This window comes from Nymphaea colorata, chromosome 14 (assembly GCF_008831285.2).
Source record: "Nymphaea colorata isolate Beijing-Zhang1983 chromosome 14, ASM883128v2, whole genome shotgun sequence".
In the NCBI taxonomy this organism is placed as follows: domain Eukaryota; kingdom Viridiplantae; phylum Streptophyta; class Magnoliopsida; order Nymphaeales; family Nymphaeaceae; genus Nymphaea; species Nymphaea colorata.
Window position 1 is genome coordinate 618881 of NC_045151.1, and position 19387 is coordinate 638267.

General features: G+C 39.6%; 4 protein-coding genes across 5 annotated transcripts; 3 read left to right on the forward strand and 1 right to left on the reverse strand.

Annotated features, from left to right (window-relative positions):
* Positions 1–207: 207 nt before the first annotated feature.
* On the forward strand, positions 208–3957 carry LOC116267777 (probable WRKY transcription factor 51). Its single transcript, XM_031649670.2, has 3 exons — positions 208–488; positions 1341–1475; positions 3399–3957. Exons 1-3 carry the CDS (start codon positions 211–213, stop codon positions 3676–3678), a joined length of 693 nt encoding a protein of 230 aa, XP_031505530.1. The 5' UTR covers positions 208–210; the 3' UTR covers positions 3679–3957.
* Positions 3958–6277: 2320 nt separating this feature from the next.
* Positions 6278–10158, forward strand: LOC116267778 (DCC family protein At1g52590, chloroplastic). Of its 2 annotated transcripts, XM_031649671.2 has the most exons (5): positions 6294–7053; positions 7860–7917; positions 9260–9367; positions 9568–9660; positions 9809–10158. In XM_031649671.2, exons 1-5 carry the CDS (start codon positions 6852–6854, stop codon positions 9888–9890), a joined length of 543 nt encoding a protein of 180 aa, XP_031505531.1. In that variant the 5' UTR covers positions 6294–6851; the 3' UTR covers positions 9891–10158. The 2 variants fall into 2 exon arrangements, with proteins under 2 accessions (XP_031505532.1, XP_031505531.1); XM_031649672.2 differs by lacking the exon at positions 9568–9660 and having other exon boundaries at positions 6278–7053.
* A 149-nt stretch (positions 10159–10307) lies between these two features.
* LOC116267776 (pentatricopeptide repeat-containing protein At2g42920, chloroplastic-like) lies at positions 10308–12302 on the reverse strand. The gene has a single exon (XM_031649669.2). The coding sequence runs from the start codon at positions 12164–12166 to the stop codon at positions 10607–10609; it is 1560 nt and encodes a 519-aa protein (XP_031505529.1). The 5' UTR covers positions 12167–12302; the 3' UTR covers positions 10308–10606.
* On the forward strand, positions 12215–19132 carry LOC116267775 (uncharacterized). Its single transcript, XM_031649668.2, has 4 exons — positions 12215–12325; positions 13734–14445; positions 17045–18501; positions 18641–19132. Exons 3-4 carry the CDS (start codon positions 17233–17235, stop codon positions 19001–19003), a joined length of 1632 nt encoding a protein of 543 aa, XP_031505528.1. The 5' UTR covers positions 12215–12325; positions 13734–14445; positions 17045–17232; the 3' UTR covers positions 19004–19132.
* Positions 19133–19387: the final 255 nt, after the last annotated feature.

Below are 19387 nucleotides of genomic sequence, written 5' to 3' on the forward strand. Positions count from 1 at the left end.
ACGACCTTTTGGATCTGGACCGGATCCAGAAGGTCCTGACATGACGAGATCGAGTTCTGAAGGCTACTTTAGTCATTTTGGGAAGCCCCATTGCGAGGAAGCTGTAAAGGGAAAAGCGTGGCAGATCTGTGATTCTGTGGCGTTGCGAGGGCAGACGTTATTCACGGGGGCCTATATAATTGGCCTGGCTTCCCACGTTCCGGAGAGGAGATGCGAGTCTCGCCCCACCGAAAGATGACCGACTTGTGCAAGAGCGCGAACCCGCCGGATTTTTTTCCGGCCAACTTCCAAGAGGACCACTTCCCCTTCGATATAGCAGACCTCCTGAACTTCACCTACGAGTCCGACGAGTCGTCCGACGTGAAGTTGGTGGACTCCGGTACCCCGGTCGAGAGCCCCAACTTCCCTGCTGCCAATTCCGGTGAAGCACTCCAGCAAGTAGGCGATTCCGGCGAAGTGCCCCACCAAGTGGGCGATTCCGGCAAGAGGTGAGTAAACTTGGTCTCAATTCACAGTACACTAGAAGTGCTAGAATCAGCAAGAATCTATGTTGGTAGGCTATATATATATTCTCACTAATTTGTGATTAGCAACTATAAGAGAGGTGATGTTGATCCTTCCTTTCTGAAACTGAGGAGGAAAGGAGAAAGGACAAGTTGGTAGGCTATTTATATATATATATATATACACTAATTTGTGATTAGCAACTATGAGAGGTGATATTGATCCATCCTTTCTGAAACTGAGGATGAAAGGAGAAAGGACAAGTTGGTGCAGAGGGGTGTGGCTCATGGGACCAAGCAAGCGTCCAAAATTAGCCGGTAAGTTAAAAGAGATGGGCCAGGCTGCTTGGGACCTGCCGGACCAACTAACAATAAGGCCGAGCCTTCCGGCCTAACAACCTACAGCGTAGGCCGCCGGCACAGTCTCCTCCTCTTTCTATGGGCCAGTTTAGCCGGAGCAGCTCCAAGAACTGATCGACAATCATCTAAGCAACATAATTCAAATTCAACCATAACTATAGATCTCTCTCTCTCTCAAAAAGTTTTTAGTTCCAATAAAATTTCTAATCTATAAAATCCTATGTATAAGACCTGTGGATTTATTGGTGCAAAGTTTGGTTGGAAGGAGAAATCATCCGGCAGATTTTTCCATCATTGGCAGTGTTTAATTACATTCACCCACCATCGGACCTATAAGAAAAGTCTAAGATGATCGGAAGATTTCTAATCGCCATTGAAGAAAAGTCAAGATGACCGGAAGATTTCTACTACTTGTCATTATATTATAGATGTACATGCATTAGAGAGGTGCTGATGATAGTCTGGGTTTTGGTTCAGGAATGGATCGAAGAAGAGAAAAGGAGAGCCATGCAGGGTTGCATTCAGGACAATGTCGGAAGTAGAGATCATGGACGACGGCTACAGATGGAGGAAGTACGGGAAGAAGTCTGTCAAGAACAGCCCCAACCCTAGGTAACCTACTTTCACGTCAGCTGTACTAACTCTATCATATCATATCATTCTTGTTTATGCCCTGTGAAATCTTCACCTACTAGTACAAACTCCCACTCATTATACAATTTCCACTTTTGTATTATATGTATATATTATTAATACTTATATAATGATGTACCCATGACTAAATTAAGAATACCTTCTGTAAATTGTAGTGTCTTCTCCAAGTAATTATTTTTATTTTTTTTTAATGAGGAGAGCAAGGTATGAAAGTAAATGATCACAAACTTTACAACAAAAATATAAGCGAGTTGAGACTTTCAAATATGGTCTTGAATTTGACATTTTTTCCATCAGTTTGTCTTGATGCTCTAATTTAGTTGAGATGATGGGGGAAAGTCCTATGGTCCTTGAGTTTTGGCTGGTGGAGCCGAGGGGGTTGAATTAAAGTTTTTAAATTTTGATTATGACCAAAATATTATTTTTAAAATTTTTTATATAAAACAAGTAAAATTTTTAAAATTTAAATATAAAGTTTTTTAAAAAAACTTTTTGAGTTGAGGCTAAGGTTCATGCAAGCCCTACCTTGGCTCTGTTGCCTGTGGGTTATCTAATGCATTGGGGTCTTCGTTTAACCAGAACTTTGTAGTTTTTCATTGTTTAGGTCTGTGACAAATAAGAAGTGATTTTTTTTCTCAAATCTTGAAATTGTACTGTTTGCCTCCGAAACAAACTCCATGAAACTACTTACTAGACTTTATAGTTACAACACACTCAACCTCTCACTCACTCAGGCTATACCATCTTGGAAGAGCATATATGCGCTAATTAAAAAAGCATGGGACTTTAGAAATTGTGCGTTTAGATTACGTTAGGTTGTCGGCTCTATGATGAGCGTAGTCAACAACCAGTCAAGCTTCAGCTTGACTGGAAGGTTACGCTTGAATTCATGAAATCAGTGGTTTTGAACCACAATAATTGACCTGGTTCTGCACAGTTTTTCTTGTTTATTTTTTTAAAACGCCGTTTTTAAATTAGTTTTGAAGAAAAACGACCAACAAAGTATGGTAATTGAGAAATAGTAAGAATTATGATCAGTTATGTGCGAAGGGATCTTTTGAACGGATTTAGTGGCCCTTTTTTGATAAGGCTCGACGCATTTATATGCATTCAAACTTACAAAGTTGACGGACTTAAGAGAGCCGTGTCAACTTAAAATTCTTTTTTTTAGATAATTAAGAAATTTCTTTGCATCATCCTACCTTATTTTTGGTCCCAAATTAGGACGGACGTACATGTTGACGTACATGTTGACCGTGACTTAAGTATTATGTCCTTTCACCTACGATGGTAAAATGATTCGATTACCTATGACAATGTTGCAGGTGAAAAAACATGACATTAATATGTTGTTAATACCATTTCCACTTTTTACTCTATAACTAGAGGGATATTTTCATAATAGTATATAAAAAAAAACTTTTAGATTTTATTTTTGCCCATATAAGAAGAGTATTTTATATAACCAAGAAGATTATTTTGGTCATTTCCAACCTATAAGATATGGTCCTTTAGCTATAACATGTAACCTGCTGTATTACGCCGATTTGTCTTTTTTTTAAAAAAAATTGGTATTTTCTTAATTGAGGCTACAAAAAAATCAAGGCTAAAATTAGGGCATTTAAACTTAGTCCATCTTTTTCATTTTTTAAACTACCGCTTTAATTACTTGAATGAGACCCTTAAAACTAAAACTGGTAAGAGAAAAGAAGTTGGTATTGTTGATTTTACTGGGTATCGTTGTACTATATATATATATATATATATAGAGTGAGAGAGAAAGAAAAGTTGGTATGTATGATTTAGTTATAGATACACACATTATTAAATGGCTGAAAATCCCGCTACTAAATTCAAAAGAATCTTTACATGGATTTGCAGAAATTACTACCGGTGCTCCTGTGCTGGATGCAACGTGAAGAAGAGAGTAGAGAGGGACAGGGAGGACAACAGATTCGTGATAACCACGTACGAGGGCGTGCACAACCACGAGAGCCCCTGCATCATCTACTGCATCGCTCCTCGCCCAGCCGATAATCTTGGTCAATTGTTCCACGTCAGTAACCCTGCCATTAATGGGGCTAACCAGACGATTGCAGCTGCTTTCATGGCGCAAGACGCGTCCCTACAACTTCTGCAGCCATTACAGTTGCCTCTGTAGCTGCAGATGAACAGCGCCGCTTCTATGAATGTCGACTTCATCCTATATGGAAGCCACAAAAGCGTACCTGAGCCCTTCTGCTAGGGAAGATGAAGGGGGCGCAGGTCGTTTACAGAGCGGATTATCAGGAACTTGCTACCATCTTCCTAATTTCTTTCGTTTTCGCCGTTTCGGAAGGTTGTGGTCTTCCTTTTCATGGGCTCCTTGAATCGAGAGTTCAGGTACCCTTTTGTGGTTTCCTCATCTGTTTATACAGTAATCGCCATTTTAGATTCAGAAGCTTTCAGGAATGCATTGGCTGGGGGATGATTCCGAATTGAATTGGTTAAAAAATAGAAGAAATCAAAACAGATCAACAACCAAAGAACAAAAACTACAAGGTTCGAAGCCCATTAACTTGCCCTTGGTTTATATTCAAGAGACAATCTCAGCAGAAATAAAGTCTTGACAAATCACCATCCCATTAGCCTGTTCTACAGAATGCATGTATACAGAACCTAATTACAGTTTGCAGCAAAACATCCCTGCAACCATCTCTTCACATTTCCACAATCCATCCTCTCCAATCCGTAATCAACCACAGAATGGAAAAAAGTTTCCGGATTTCAGCCAAACCTCCATGGCATATTTGGCCTCCTTTGACAAGATTGTTCTAAAAAGACTTCACAGCACCAACACGCTAGTCTTCCCGTTCATTCTTCATTTCTTTGCAGGCAAATCTCCCCCGATTCCGCCAAGCAAGCTCAGAGCAAAAATCCCCATGTGGGATTCCTTGCACACCGAAGCAAGACACCACAAATTTCCAAATCCCCGGTGCAACAGGACAATTGAGCAATAAATGAGTCTGGTCTTCGCACGCTCTGCTGTCCAACCAGCACATGGAAGCCATTACAATGCCAACATCTGAAGGCTTCCATCAATAACCAACCGATTAGAACAGCTGACATGTACAAACCAGCAGGCACGAAGGAACGACCCACCTGCACTAATTCATCTTTACCCTTTTTATTCTTCTCCGGGCACATATCTTTTTTCTTGGCGTCACCAATTTATGAGAATCATTCATGTAACAACAGGAACCACATGAGCCTCCGGCTCTTTGTTCAACCGATTCCAACTTGCACCTTATCTGTTTTGGTTTTAGTTTTAAAAGTGTTGGAAACAAGTGACAATTAATCATTTTAAACAATCCCTTTTATAAAGGTTGGAAATTTCTCACAATCTTCAATAAAATAGACATCGGTAAGAAATTCAATAAGATTTTGGAAACCGGGTCTGTATAAAATTGCTCGGGCTAAGCTCAGCTTGATAATATATACAAATATGTTTATTATATTCTAACCTATTTTTTTCATGAAAAATGTGTTTTTAAAATTTATATACTTTAAATATTTTTTTATTATAACTGAGTCGAGATGGCCTTGGCTTCGGTTGTGCCCAAGCCAAAGGCTCAACCACTGGGCCAGCTCGAGCTGGGCTTCGAATCGGGCCGGGCCCAGCCCTAATAGCATATCCTCACACTGAGCATGCCCTGTAGATTGCCTGGTAATTCTGCCACCTCATTCATTGTTCCTTATATCCATCTACTGCTCTTTCATCAATTCTTACATGCCAAGTAAACTTCTTATTAATGGAGAACATTAAATTCTTCCACATTTGGGGAAGCACTTACTCTTTGTTCTTCCAGCGCTCACCAGGTATTGTCCTCTTACATCATGCACCTCATGTAAGCAAAATCAGTGGTGCTGACCTCAGCAATTTGAGAGCATCTTTCACGATATTCAATGCATTTTTCTATTCGAATTCGAGTTCCGAAGGGCCAAGGTAGGTGTGGACATCGTGTGGGCAATTACCTATATTGGCTCAAAAAAGTATTTATTTTCATTTTCAATAGTTTTTCTCATTTACATACAAGTACCACTTATAAATTTAAAATTATATGATTAGTGCTTCTTCATTACTCGAGCAGGAATTTTAAAATGAGATTCCAGTATCCATGGAGAACTGTCAGGACTCGAGCTGAGGAGAAAACAAACAACCGGAATTTTGTTTGGTTTTGATCAAAATCAGCCTACTGCTCCTTTTATCCACGCCAGATTCGATTACTCAAGCACATACGTCATCAGATCAAATCGTTTTCATGAAAAAAACTTGTCTTTTCTCGGCTTGATCTTTAATCCTAGCCATACAAAAAAAAAAAAAAAGTACACATTTTCCTTTAAAATTCTTGATATATACTACAAGAAATGCAGTGTGACGCATGTGCAGTTCGCCATTAAATTATAGCTGTAAAATATTCTATCGCATTTTTTATCACGTGGCAATAATACTTTTACTGACATTTTTCTTCCAGCGCTATTGATGGGAGGAATTCTTCCAATGAAAGTGCCAGTTCGTTGTTTATATTTACTGACGTTTACAAAAATTTTCACTAGACTCCGATGAAAATTTTGGTTTAAATTATATAATATTAACTCTTGTCAGGAAAAAAATTCTTTAACTCTGCCCCTGGAACTATATTTTATCCTAGGTGTTAATAAGATATTATGTAAGTCTTAGTGGGTGGTGATCAAGTCGTAAGATGGAAATGTAATGAGCAGTAAGCTAAATCCTAGATTGGTGTAATGCCCTTGTCCTCTCAAGGCGTGTTTGAATGGCTGACGAAGCTACCATGGATCCATCTTTCAGGCTGCGTGCAAACACGAGATTAAAAATTACGAGATGCTCGGTCTCTTTTTCTCCCTTGCATTTTGGCTGCGCTGATCTCCACCATTCAAACATGCCCTTCAAAGCCAACCAGTAAAATATCTTGACCTTTAAAGTAAGCAAAATCTCTTTAAAAGCAACATTTCTTTAATACAACACATAAAAAACTGTAGTTTAAAATAAATAAATTCGGCAAGGAAGGTCTACCACTAATTAGAGGGGGTTGCCTGTTCTCATGAAAACCCAAGGAAAAAAAAGGGGGAAGATGTTCCAGCCGTTTTAGGAACAAGCCAGATTCGACTCTGGATTTTAGTTATACGAATGCTGACCACTGATATGAAAAATCAAGCCACATTTTCCTTGACCCTTCCTTCCCTTCAAGGCCAAACTAGAGGCACTTAACCGTCCGCGTATCTTCCTCAGCCTACACACACACACAGAGAGAGAGAGAGAGAGAGAGAGAGAGAATGGCTATGCGGCTTGTCTTCCCCAATTGTCCGGCATCATCATCGTTCTCTTGCTCAAGAAGTGGCCACCATCATCGTGTGTGGTGTTCGGCTTCCTCACCCTTACCACCTGCAACTGTGTTGAAGAAGGGAGCTGTAGACTGGAAGAAGGCCACCTCCCATTTCTTCGAATCCGACACGAGACCCATCATGCTCTTCGATGGTAATCTCCCACTTAAATTCTTTTGCTCGCCCTTTCAATCTCTTAGAAGAGGAACTTGCTTTTGTTAATCGACTGCTGTGCACAGTAAACAGAGAACGCACGTGCTAAGCATTCCAACGGAGCATGCATCCAACTTCCAAATCCAACACCTGATTTTGTGAAAAGTGTCCATACAAGAGTTTGTTGGTTCTGAGATGTTTCTGTAGTCTAGTCTGGTGAAATAAGCATCTAACAATTGGCTATTGCCGATTCAACTGTTCTCACTTATGTTCTACCTGATCTAACAGTGGTATTTCTTGGTTGGGTAGAAATTTGGGATGCCATTAGAGTATGTAGGGATTTTTTCGCAAGAACATATCGGAATCGTACTCAAAAATTTGATATGGCAATATAACAATAGGTCACTTTGTTGGCTGTACCCAAAAGTATACATATCAATGTTTTCTTTATTTTCACCAAAAAAACATGGATTTTCATCCTTAAAGAGTGAATCTTGCCCTTATTTATAGAGAGAAATAAATGAGGAACAATGTAGGAAAGCAGAACTAATGAGGATAAAATTTAATAGGTTTGTGTCGGCTATTAATTATCGTTAAAGCGAAACTAGTAATACAAGTACATGTTTGAAAGTTTCAGAGAATAAGACCTTTGTATCAGGTGCAATTTTTGAATAATCAAGAAAAATCATGCAATTTTTTTGAATGATCCATCATGTGGGTGGGTAGAGGGGAAGTTTGGGAAATGGTGTTTAGTTTTACTTCATGTTCCCAAAGTTTCTAAAGGCTCGTATCCTTTTACTGCTGTAGGTGTCTGTAATTTATGCAACGGCGGAGTAAAGTTTGTCCGTGATAATGATCACAACAGGTTAGTGTTTGTTCATACCTTTTGCATAGTACCTTGTCCCTCTGCACTTCTTCTACTCCAAAAAATAAAACAAGTAATTGGTGCATTCGAAGAAATCATATTTTAGATACACGTGCGGTAACAGCAGAATCTTCAAACTCGCCTACTTTACTTTGATTAATCCTGTAGTTATGACATTTGCAGTTTGAAAGTTTTCATCCATCTTGGGCCAGGTGCTCAGAAAGATTGGTGGCAAACACAGATATGTGATGGCTTGAGTGAAAAAATTAAAGTTGCTAACTCTTGATTGAAGTCAATTCACTTGAATGAAATGGACAGTGATTTTTCATCTTCCATTTCTAGATAAAGTGAAGGAGAATGAGCAAGCAACAGTAGCAGTTGGATAGCTCTTTAGTCTCACAGTCTGGAAGTCTACATATTCTGTACCACAATGCTCTATTTGGCAAATTAGAGTAAGCTAGCAAGTAATGGTACTTCAGTGTCATGCTAATTGTGCTGTGTCAAGGTTAATCTGTCAAGACGCATACAGCAATCTCTTGTGACTTTAGTTTGGTAAAAATTCGCAGCGTGAGTAACGGTTTCCAAATGCTTTCTCCAAAATTTGCAAAAGATTTTGGGTTTATGAAATTTAATTAAGCGTCTGTGTTAGAATGTAAGCTGGATACATGGAAAAGCAATTCGGCTTCTACTGATTGTGGTTCACAAGGTAGCAGAAAACAAAACCAAAAGAATGAAATCTATAGGTAAGAAAAGCAAGGGACTAGAAAACCTTGAACAAAAAGCATATGGCCGCTGTTCTTTCTTGTCGTTCTCGTCAAAAGCAAAATTGCAGTTTATATCAGAGGAAAGTTGTCTGTGAGGGGTGTTTTGAGGTACAGTAATTTGTATAACAATCATTGAAAGGGAATAAGAAACATTACTCCAAAGATACCGTTTTTGCTAAACAGTTTGCCTAGGATCTAAGCAGTTAAAATCTGGTGATTGCAGTTTTACTTGTGTGCTCTATGCTTAGGGGCTTATTTTGTACCAGATCATATTAAACCTCTAGAAGGCATTTCGTATGGGACAGGCTAACCAGGTTATCCATTGACAGGGATGTATCGTTCTAGTTGGACACCCGGTATATCTTTGATTACACAATTCAGGGTTCCTGTAATAAGTCAAAGTTTTGCTTTTCCCCTCTATCCAGGAATCTTGAAGTTTGAGTCACTGATTATATTAAGCGTTTATATGTTCTCTATTAGTGGATTATCTAACAGGACCTTATACATGCAACCAAAGTTCCTAAAAAATAGCATTGAAACAAAAACACTGGACTCATTAGATGTGAACTATTAAACAGGAGGATCAGATATGAAGCACTTCAGAGCGAGTCAGGTAGGAAACTGTTGCAGAGGTCTGGCAGGTCACCTGATGACATTTCAAGTGTGGTGCTTGTTGAGAAAGATAGGTGAGGTTCTTCCTGAAGGAGCTCCAGATTTCTGCTTCGAAAGTCTGAAGCAATCGGTTTGGACTTACTCATATCCAAAACTTTTTGCACCTATGAGATCTTTCCTTACTGCTTCCTATCTTATTATAACATCTAAAAGAGAGTGAAACTTTGTTCCTGTCATCGCTATGTTCTCACCAGTTTCTGCCGTAAATAACCAGGTCGTATATAAAATCAGAAGCAGTGCTCAAGATCATGGAATATCTGGACATGCCTTTTCCTCAACTGTCTCTTTTTATTAAGCTCATACCCTTGTAAGCTTCCAATTGTTTTCAAACAATGCAATTCAGAAATTCCTAAACAAATTTTCTGCAATTTATGTTATTGGTTCTAAATTTCTAATCTGCTTCCGTACATCAACTAACTTATGTGCCTACTCGGCGTAACTTGCATCTCTTCCAGGTTCATGAGGGACACTGTATATGACACAGTTGCAAACAATCGATATGCGTTCTTTGGCCGATCTGATGCTTGTGAAATCTAGGAAATCTTCACAGCCATCTTATCTGAATTCAATGACACGGCTGGATATATTGCCATGTCGACTTGGCAACTCTCAGGCGATGACTGTAAGTCCTTGCCAAATACTTGACCAGCGCACACCGTCTGTGGTGTTACCATGTAACAGAGCTTTGTAATGTATCTGTATTTGAAGCGTCAAGATAGAAGTCATTATTACTTATTTGTCTTCTCAGACATCTGTACAGTCACAGTTTACGTTATAAATCACATAGAGATGCACACTTTACATCTTCTCCATCCATTTGAATCAGGTCAGCTATTTGTACCCAAAAAGGGTTGGTGGATCTCTTCCATCTTAAAATACCCCTGAAAGCCAGGATCTCAAATTCCTCATCCGATGTGGGAAATAAATACATGGATCCATCAAATGCATAACCTGAGATCGTCCAACTGTTTCAGATGCTCTCTAAAGAAGGATGGTCGAGTCTGTGAACTGGAAGGATGGTCGAGTCTGTGAACTGGACCACCGCCATCCATTTTCAGATCACTGCTTTTGAGATTCTTGGGGCCTCACATCAGCCCCAGAATCGCAGAGGCAAGGCATTCAAACGTTGCTAATTCCATATCTTCAAGCAAATTTGATAATGTATCTTCCATTTTATCGCTGCCTCATTTTCTCTAGCTTCTTCTTGACAGTGTTCCACACCTCAGTATGATGGCATCTGTATTTAGGGGAATCTAGCCACCCTCCATTATCAGGGTTCTCGCCATTATTTCAAGCATCTCAAGAGTTTCTGTAGAACAAGGATGCAATGAATTTCCAGCAAGAAATTCCTGGATTTTCCCATTCACTTCTATAAAACTACAGCCCGGTACCTTCGTCAACCCTTTGTCATCAATGGATTTCCTAACGCTATTAGCATCTGCTAGCCAGCCAGCTGACTTGTACAAATTGTACAAAAGTACACGAGAACCACAGTCATTCATTCCGAATTGTGCCATCCGCTTACGAACCCGATCTCCAATTTCAACCTTTCCATGTATCCTGCAAGCACCCAATAAAGCTCCCCAGATATTGATATCAGGTTGAGCTGAAGCATTTGCAAACTTTTCTGCTTCATTAAGATAACCAGCTCGACCCAGGAGGTCAACCATACATGCATAATGTTCAGGCTTGGCATCAATCTGGTAAACATTTACCATAAGATCAAAGCAGTGACAACCATCTTCAACTAGGCCTGCATGAGCACATGAGCTGAGTACAGCAATAAACGTTACGTTGTTTGGTCGCACTCCTGATTTCTGCATATCAGAGAAAAACTCAAGTGCCCTCCGGGCATCCCCATTCATTGCAAGTGCAGTGATGATACAATTCCATGATTTCACATCCTTCTCCAGCATCCCCTCGAAGACCAACAATGCCTGATCGATGCATCCACACTTGGAATACATATCGATTAGCGCGGTTCCAATGAAGACATTAGGTTCCATGCCCATCCTTGCAATGTATGCATGAAGCCAACGACCCTGAGCCAGCGCCCCTAGGTGGGCGCATGCAGACAGCACGCTTACAACTATAGATTCGTTCGGTTCTGTGCCAACAAATTGCATCCTTTGAAAAAGCCCCAGCGCCTCCATGAACATGCCCACCCTCACATAACCCGCAATCATCGCACTCCAAGACACCGTGGTCCGCTCAGGCATTTCATCAAACAATTGACGAGCTGCAACGATGTCGTTATTCCTTGCATACCCATCGATCATCGCCGTCCAAAGCACAACATCCCTCGCGGAGCTTCCATCAAACAGTTTGCGAGCAGCGGCCATATCGAGATTCGACGAGTACATCTGAACGAGCGCACTCCGAACAAAGACATCAGAATCGTTGACGGCACCGGACACGACGACGTGGGCATGAACCTGGCGGCCGAGCTTTCCGGCGGGGTCTGATCGTACGGAGGCCTTGATCAGCGGCGGGAAGGTGAAGTTGTTGCCCTGGCCGCCTTGTTTGAGCAAGTCCATGTAGACTAGGACAGCGACATGGGGGTTGTCGGACTGAGAGTGGCCTCTGATGATGGTGTTCGCCATGAAAAGGTTGCGTGTCCGGGAATGGCGATAGATGGAGCAGGCGTAAGAGAGGGAGGAAGAAGAGGTCAAGAGGAGGAGGAGGAGGCGGCTGAGGGGCAGCTGGTGGGAGTCGAGACCGGATTTAAGGAGGTAGGCGTGAAGCTGCTGGAGGCTTCGGAGGCTGCGAATTGACCTGTGCAGCAGAGCCACCACCTGCTGCTGCTGAGACATCCTTCCAATCGGAAGGACGACGGAGGAACTTGTCTGATAACATTGTCAGAGCGACACTCGATCTGTCACCCATGGTTTCGCGTATGTACAACCCTCCTAACAAACGTGTCCTTCCCGGTCTTCCCAAAGGGCGAACCAAGAACACCGAGCAACTTCCGAGTAAGCAGTGAACAGTGACTTTCTTTTAACTCGTTAATTCATTTTACTCGATTAACTCATTTAATTGCTACTTGTTTAACTATTTTTCATTATAATTCAACATTTATTTTTCACTATAATTCAACATTTATTTTTCACTATAATTCAACATTTATTACTTAATCGAGTAGAGCTTAGTTTTTATAACTCAAACTTGACTCCTTTAATATATCAAGCATACATTTGAACTCGAGCCCGACCTGTTTATAAATGAGTGGAGTTTGAGCCGACTCGTTAGCTCAAGCTGGCTTGACTCGTTGTGTAGACCTATTCACCACCTGAATGAAGGCCGAAGTATAAGGCTTGCTTTTGGTGTCTTTATGTATTGCACTTCAATTTGTAAGTGGTGACCTCTTTTTTTGCTAAAAAGTTGATGCTTAGTGATTAGAAAGCAAGACTGACACTTGCCAACCCCAATTCCCTTGCATATCAGAAATACCTAGTAACTTGGAACCCACCTACTTTTTCCAATTCCTAGCCATACTAAATGCTTAAACATCCAATCACTTTCAAAAAAACGCATGATGAATGCTTACTTGCCAAACTTTTGTTCTTCTAGTCACAAAGCATAATCATGTAGATCTGCCAAGCATAAAGTAGTAGTTTTGATGTGCCTAATGTGGGACCTTTCTCCCACAAACAAATTTTCCCTTGCAATTGGATCTTATAACTTCACCTTTTCGATGAATATAATGTTAGACTTCGAGAAGTATAGCACGATATGTGGGTGGCTAATAAGCAGTCAGTTTCTATTCCGAGTGGCATGAGTGCTCTTCTCATGTCAATGGATGTCAATGGAGGTAGTGATGTATAAGTTGAACTGCATTGCTGGCTTTTACGACCCACCAATGCAGTTCTAAACCCTTAAGATAAAGCGATAAAGCAAAGGGAGGATTTCAATTCTTTTCTTAAACTTTTTAAATGAAATACTTATCCAACTCACTCAACAAATGAATACAATGTAAGAGGCCAATTTTACTTGCTTTATTCTACTCTAATTGTCATCTCCATCTTCAAGCAACCTTCTCCTGAATTTGCCTTCTCCAAAGTCAATTAAAGTTGAGGGTAAAAATCTAATTTCCAACCTTCATAAGAACAATGGAAATAAAAGCCACCTAGGTTTTCCCAACCTCAAGATTGCTCCTCTAGAAGCCATGGCACGCCTTACAGTACTTAAAATGTTATTAAAATCGGCCTGATTTGAATTAAATCAGTGGCAAACGGATTCAATTTCATGAGCAGTTGATTGAGAAAGGCCATGAATCAATTTTGTTGAATACTTTTCTATTCTCAAATTACTTTTTTAACATTCTATAATTGACACTTGATCTAGTGAGAGATAGATGACTGACTTTATGTGATCAAACAGATTGTGGAAATGCAAGCACGAGAGCCGCAAAATTAGTCGGTGCTTACGTGTTGGGAGCTAATTAATTTCCACTTGAGCGGGAAGTCCGTCTATTCCCTGGACAGACTTACAATCTAATTCAGGATCTATTCTTTTCCGTTTTACGCTGGCTTCCGATTGAATCAATCGAAGTCTTTTTTTTTTTTTTTTTCCTCTTTCTTTCTTTGGAAGGTGAGGGGAACGAAGATGCTTTCATTTTAATCTGATGATGGCAGATGTAAGTGGCGCATATCAGATCAGATCAAAAGTTATGAAATGCCGATAAGTGGCTCATAAATATGAAGAAGGACTACCAATCTCGGGTTGGAATTAGATCTGAAGTATGAAGAAAGAAACGAAATCGAGCTCTGTACTTGATTCTGAATTTAGAAGACGCGTAAGATCAAAGACCCCAACATCAGCAACGAAGACATGCAATTGGATCGAGTCTCTCTCTCTCTCTCTCTTGTTGCAGTGTTTGATTCTGAATGTGCGTTTTGCCTGCACTGCAAGTTGGGGGAAACCCACCTTCTTTCTGAAGTGACTTTGCACCTTACGCACACAATCAGAGCCTCTCTCTCTCCCCTTCATAAAGAGAGGAGCATCTGCGACTTCGAAGATGCAGAAATCTATCTTTCTCTCCATCTCGGTCTCCCAGAGAGGACGACGAAGAAAGCCAACCAAAAAGAGCAAGGTTCTCTCTCTCCCCCCTAAGAAATATCTTGTTTCCCTTTCTTTCCTCTCTGGGAATGTAAATCTTTCTACATTCGCTTGCAGATTTCCGGTATATTGGTTAGTTTGTTCTCTCTTCTTGATTCAGTTGGAAGTCGAAATATTTCTGGTTTCCGATGATGGTTCTTTTCTGGAGGTTGAAATTCTTCCCGATGAGTTCCTATATTTCTCATCCGGTTGTAGGTTGAGACGAAAGGGTTCGTCGTAGTGTTTTGGGTTGTTTCTTCTTCCTGGTCGCTTCCGGCGGTTTCATTCCTGATGCTCGAGGAGATTTCTCGTGTTTGTAAAATTTTTAGATCATTTAGATCATATTTGCTAACTACTTAGACTGATAAATGGATGAATGAATGACTTTGCCTAGAGGGAAAAGGGCACCAAGTCGAATTCCTGCAAGGGCAATCTCAAAAATGGAGTAGGAGCGTTGCCCTAGCCGACGTTCGTTGGGCTTAGGTTAAACATTGATGTAGTTGTGGACTTAATAATGAATGTAAAAATCCTAGAAGTTTAACCGTCTTAACCTTTTTAACTCATAAATTTCATTTAGACGTTGGATTTATGATTCTTTTGGTTGATATGTTTTCATATATTTCACATCCATTTATCTAGTCACATTCGTGAGAAGCAATTTAGAATACTTAAGAACCTAAACCCATCAATCTTTATGTCTCTCTTAGGCTTAACCACAACTACAAATATCAGTTTGATATTTTAGAAAACTCGCGATATTTTAAGAAAAACAAAGAAAGATATCACCGATATTTTGATTATATATATATATATATATATATATAACATTTTTATCGTGATAAAATGGTGATAAAAGCACGATAAAAAAAAAATTCGTCTCCATTTCATTCACTCAAACTGGAGCAGTCTTCTTCTTTTTTCCAAAATTTAAAGCTTGAACTGCACATTCTCCATTTTCTTTTAGGATAGTCTAGGTTAACAAGAGACTGACAGTTTTGGACCTGTTTTTTCTTGTTAATGGTAACAAAGGAGAACTCAAACAAGATTAAAGCTTTTAAGCCCTTTTTTCCGTTCTTCACATTTTGTACATCAGATAAACATCTTTATACATTTAACATAAAAAACGTTATTTTTATAAGTTTATCGTCCTTGTTGGACATTTTTTATGTGTCTTCGTTAGTTTATAGCTTTATGTGCATTTTATTTGTACATATTTTTTTTTTCTATTTATAAAAATTACCAAGATTTTCTTCAGATCTTTTTTAAAATAGTTTCTTGAAAACTACCTAACAAAAGCCTTGTCGATATTTTCTCAAGAATTACATTTGTGGCTATGGACCTCAACCCCAAGAAAGCCCCTCCAAGATCCAAGGTTTGCCTTGGTGTATAGAATTTCATCTTGGTACCATACCACACCTTACGACATACAAGCATCCCACAATAAAGATCAAACTGATTACTGAGCTCTCACTAGTTAGCAGCTCTACCAGCTATACCATATCCCTACTCCTTGAGACCCATAAAATCAAGTTGATAAAGGGGGTTTTCCAAATGTTATAATTTGATCTTCCATAACATTGCAGCCTTAACATATTTATGCGCATTTTAAGTTTTCACTTTTTTAGTGTTTTTCCCTTCTCCCAATTTCACATGTTTTCTGTATGTCAACTTTCTTTAAAACAATGGTCTGAGGATTATGGGGGTAGTTATTAAGTGCATCGTATTCGTGGTTTCTTTTAATAGACTCGCTTCTTAGTCGTGGTTATTGAAGATTGCTGCCTATTCTGGAAAGGGCTGTTGAAATCTGAATCCCCCGGTTTTCGATTGAGGTATATGCATTTTAACGACTAAGTTTTTTCTCTTTTTCCAGGAACTGAAATTTATCTATAGGACAATCAAATTGCGTAATTAGTAATTACTAATGAAAAAATCATAGTTCATAACTTCGTACAGCATCACCCATATACTTGATCAGTTTTAATTAGAGTGATGAGGCAAGTACGAAAGCCTTGGCGTTGTATTTTTTGTAACTCTTTTCGTTGGTTCAGTGAACCTCATTTTTCTTGCTTATGCTTATTCGATTGCTTTAGAATTTTAGTTTCCGCATTGCAACCATGATCTGCAAGGAATATAATACAACAATTGAAATTTCCGTTAATCGACGGCGACTCTCTGCTTGATTGGTAGTTTACAGAACACGGTTTTAGAAAGACAGAGCAGCAGAAGTTCTGCTCATTTGATGTTTTGATTCTTCAATTGTTGGGATTTCTCGTTTGTATTTCCGATCTGCATACTTTTTTTACTTTTTTACATAGTTGAACGTGCTTATAGGTCAGAGGAGATAATTTCTTTTATGGTTAAAATCAACACTTTGAGTCTTCCTCTGTCATGCTTTTCTGCTTTTCATATGGTACTCAGTTGGATGTGCTTATGTTAGTCCATTTATCTTTGCTATTCTTTTGAGAGATTTTTCAATTTTTTCCAGCATTTATAATGTGTTCATGCTAATGTACTTCTATTATTTCATCATGGTTCAACCAATATCTCTCAACTTCTACTCGTGTACTCATGATATTCTCGTTATACCACTTCAGGACTGCTTTGTCTGCAACCTCGATCTGAGATCTACAGGGTACAGACTGCTTTATGTAGGGTGCTGATCATTACTGTTCATTCATATTGTGGGTGTCTACGTAAACTTATGGCTTAAGTGGGAAAATAGTGCAATCAATTTTGGTGATTTACATTCTCGTATGGTCATAAGTAGGACATTCTTAAGAAGATGAAGCCTACGGCGGATCTACCCTTTCACTACCTCAGAGCTAGATGCTTCTATGTTTTCAGCTTCTGCATGGCTATATTTTCACTTACTGCAGTTGTGACCTTTCAGTTAACTGCTTTTAGTGTGGGCCAATGGTTTGAACCTATTTGGAGAACTGCATCTTCTGCAAATTCTAGTGGAGTTCAAGAACTCAATTCTCAAACCATTGATGGGAAGGTTTTGCAGCTCTGTGCTCTTAGAGATGATCTAGCTGGTAAATTCAATCAGCTAGATATGGCAAAGTTGGAAGCATTCTGTAAGCGAGAGCTGTTACTAATTAATGTGAGGAACAAATTGAATGATTTGGATAATATTTCACTTCAGAGACTTGCCAGCAGCCAAAAGATTCTGGACCCACTACTAAGAGGCATTACCGAAGGTAAAGATAAAGAGATGATGAACAGGACTAATCAGTTGCAGCAAAGGATTGATGCAGTGGGGAAGATGGTTAAAGATTCTGTAACATTTATTCCTCTAAAGGATCTGCGTTTTGAAAGCAAGTCAGAAGCAGGGCATACGTGGTTCATGAGCAGCTTTTATCAATCGATAGAAGATGGGAATGGATTCCTGCACTTCCCTTCAAATGCATCTAAACATAGAATCCTTTGTGTAGTCGGAAGGGAACATTCTGATGGAACCAAAAATGGTTATGGATTAGCTTGGAGAGACTACTTACCACCAAATTCCACTCTGCTTCCTGGACTGACTTTTGTTGCAGAAAGCAATTATGACTATGGAAACTTATGGCATGCGTTGATGTCTTTGGGTCCTTTTGTGTTGTGGAATAGTAACAATCACTCTGTCATGCCCAAGAGAATTGTGTTGTATAACAAGGGGGCAGTTGTGCATGAAATGGGATCATGGATTTCTGAAGTGCTACATTCTGTAATAGGTTATAAGCTGCCCTTGGATATCTTGGATTATGGCAGTGGCCCTATTTGCTTTGAGCAGTCGCTGGTGAACCGCCACAGCTTTGGCAGTCTCTCATCAGAGAGCCGCCACAAAGCATTTGATGTGATCAGATCAAAGGTACGTGCATTCTGTAACATAACAATTGCAACCAAGAGAAATGACATTTCAGCTTTCAATTTTACACTTCTGACTAGAGCAGGAGGCAGATCATTTAAAAATGAATCAATAGTCTCTTCCATCTTTGAGAAGGAGTGCAGAAAAGTTCCTGGTTGTCATTTTCGTAACATCAGAGCCAATAATCTAAGCTTCTGCGATCAGGTAACCTGTTTTATAGTTGCTGCTCATCTTTGCTTCTGCACTTTACTAGGCATCATCTCTTCTTCCATTTATTCACGAGCTGATTCTCTGTTGTCTTTGTTCTATTGTGCTTATCTTCCTATTTTGTGTGTCTCTCCAGGTTGGTTTTCTGAGCAGTACTCATGTTTTAGTTACTGTGCATGGAGCACAGCTCACAAACGCGGTTTTTATGCAAGAAGGGAGCCATATAATGGAGATTTTTCCCAAAGGGTGGCTGGAGTTTGCTGGGGTTGGACAGTACGTGTTCCACTGGTTGGCTGATTGGGCTGGAATGAATCATGAAGGCACATGGAGAGACACAGAGGGGCCAGAATGCATAAGGCCAGAGAAGGAGAGGTTGCAATGCTTCTCTATTTTCAAAGATGCGCAGGTTGGGTACAACAAAACTGCCCTTTCAAGGTGGTCTGCAGATGTTCTTAAAAAAGCAAGCAGCTCCATCGCTGCTGCTAGGAACACTTCTTGATAGTAGAAAAAGGAAAGAGTGGGAGCAATGTATAGTGTAGTTGCTAATCAAATTTAACAATGTAACTAATTCTATGGATAAAAATACTGAAATATTTTGCTTTTCAATGATCAGTTGAAAATATCACAATGGCATTCTATGCTCGTTTAGAAGCTAATTTCAACTATCAATTATGAAATAACAAGTTCGAGGCAAGTTAAGAAAGTGCATATTCAGTGGAAGCGAATGTTTTAAGCGCCTTCATGTCAAGTTCTGGTAACCTATGCAGCTGTTGATTTTGACAACTGCGGCAGGAAATGGGTATTGATTGGTCCAAGTATAACCAAAATATTTGCTTGAATCTGGCGATTTATAGAACAAAATGTATATGGCTGCTAAGATCAA

Bases quoted from the DNA above. Each gene is read 5' to 3' on its own strand.
- LOC116267775 (XM_031649668.2), top strand. From the start codon at position 17,233: ATGAAGCCTACGGCGGATCTACCCTTTCACTACCTCAGAGCTAGATGC. The intron at 18,502-18,640 runs GTAACCTGTTTT...GTGTCTCTCCAG, and splicing joins ATCTAAGCTTCTGCGATCAG to GTTGGTTTTCTGAGCAGTAC.
- LOC116267778 (XM_031649671.2), top strand. From the start codon at position 6,852: ATGGCTATGCGGCTTGTCTTCCCCAATTGTCCGGCATCATCATCGTTC. The intron at 7,054-7,859 runs GTAATCTCCCAC...TTACTGCTGTAG, and splicing joins ACCCATCATGCTCTTCGATG to GTGTCTGTAATTTATGCAAC. The intron at 7,918-9,259 runs GTTAGTGTTTGT...ACTATTAAACAG, and splicing joins CGTGATAATGATCACAACAG to GAGGATCAGATATGAAGCAC.
- LOC116267776 (XM_031649669.2), bottom strand. From the start codon at position 12,166: ATGTCTCAGCAGCAGCAGGTGGTGGCTCTGCTGCACAGGTCAATTCGC.
- LOC116267777 (XM_031649670.2), top strand. From the start codon at position 211: ATGCGAGTCTCGCCCCACCGAAAGATGACCGACTTGTGCAAGAGCGCG. The intron at 489-1,340 runs GTGAGTAAACTT...GTTTTGGTTCAG, and splicing joins GTGGGCGATTCCGGCAAGAG to GAATGGATCGAAGAAGAGAA. The intron at 1,476-3,398 runs GTAACCTACTTT...ATGGATTTGCAG, and splicing joins AAGAACAGCCCCAACCCTAG to AAATTACTACCGGTGCTCCT.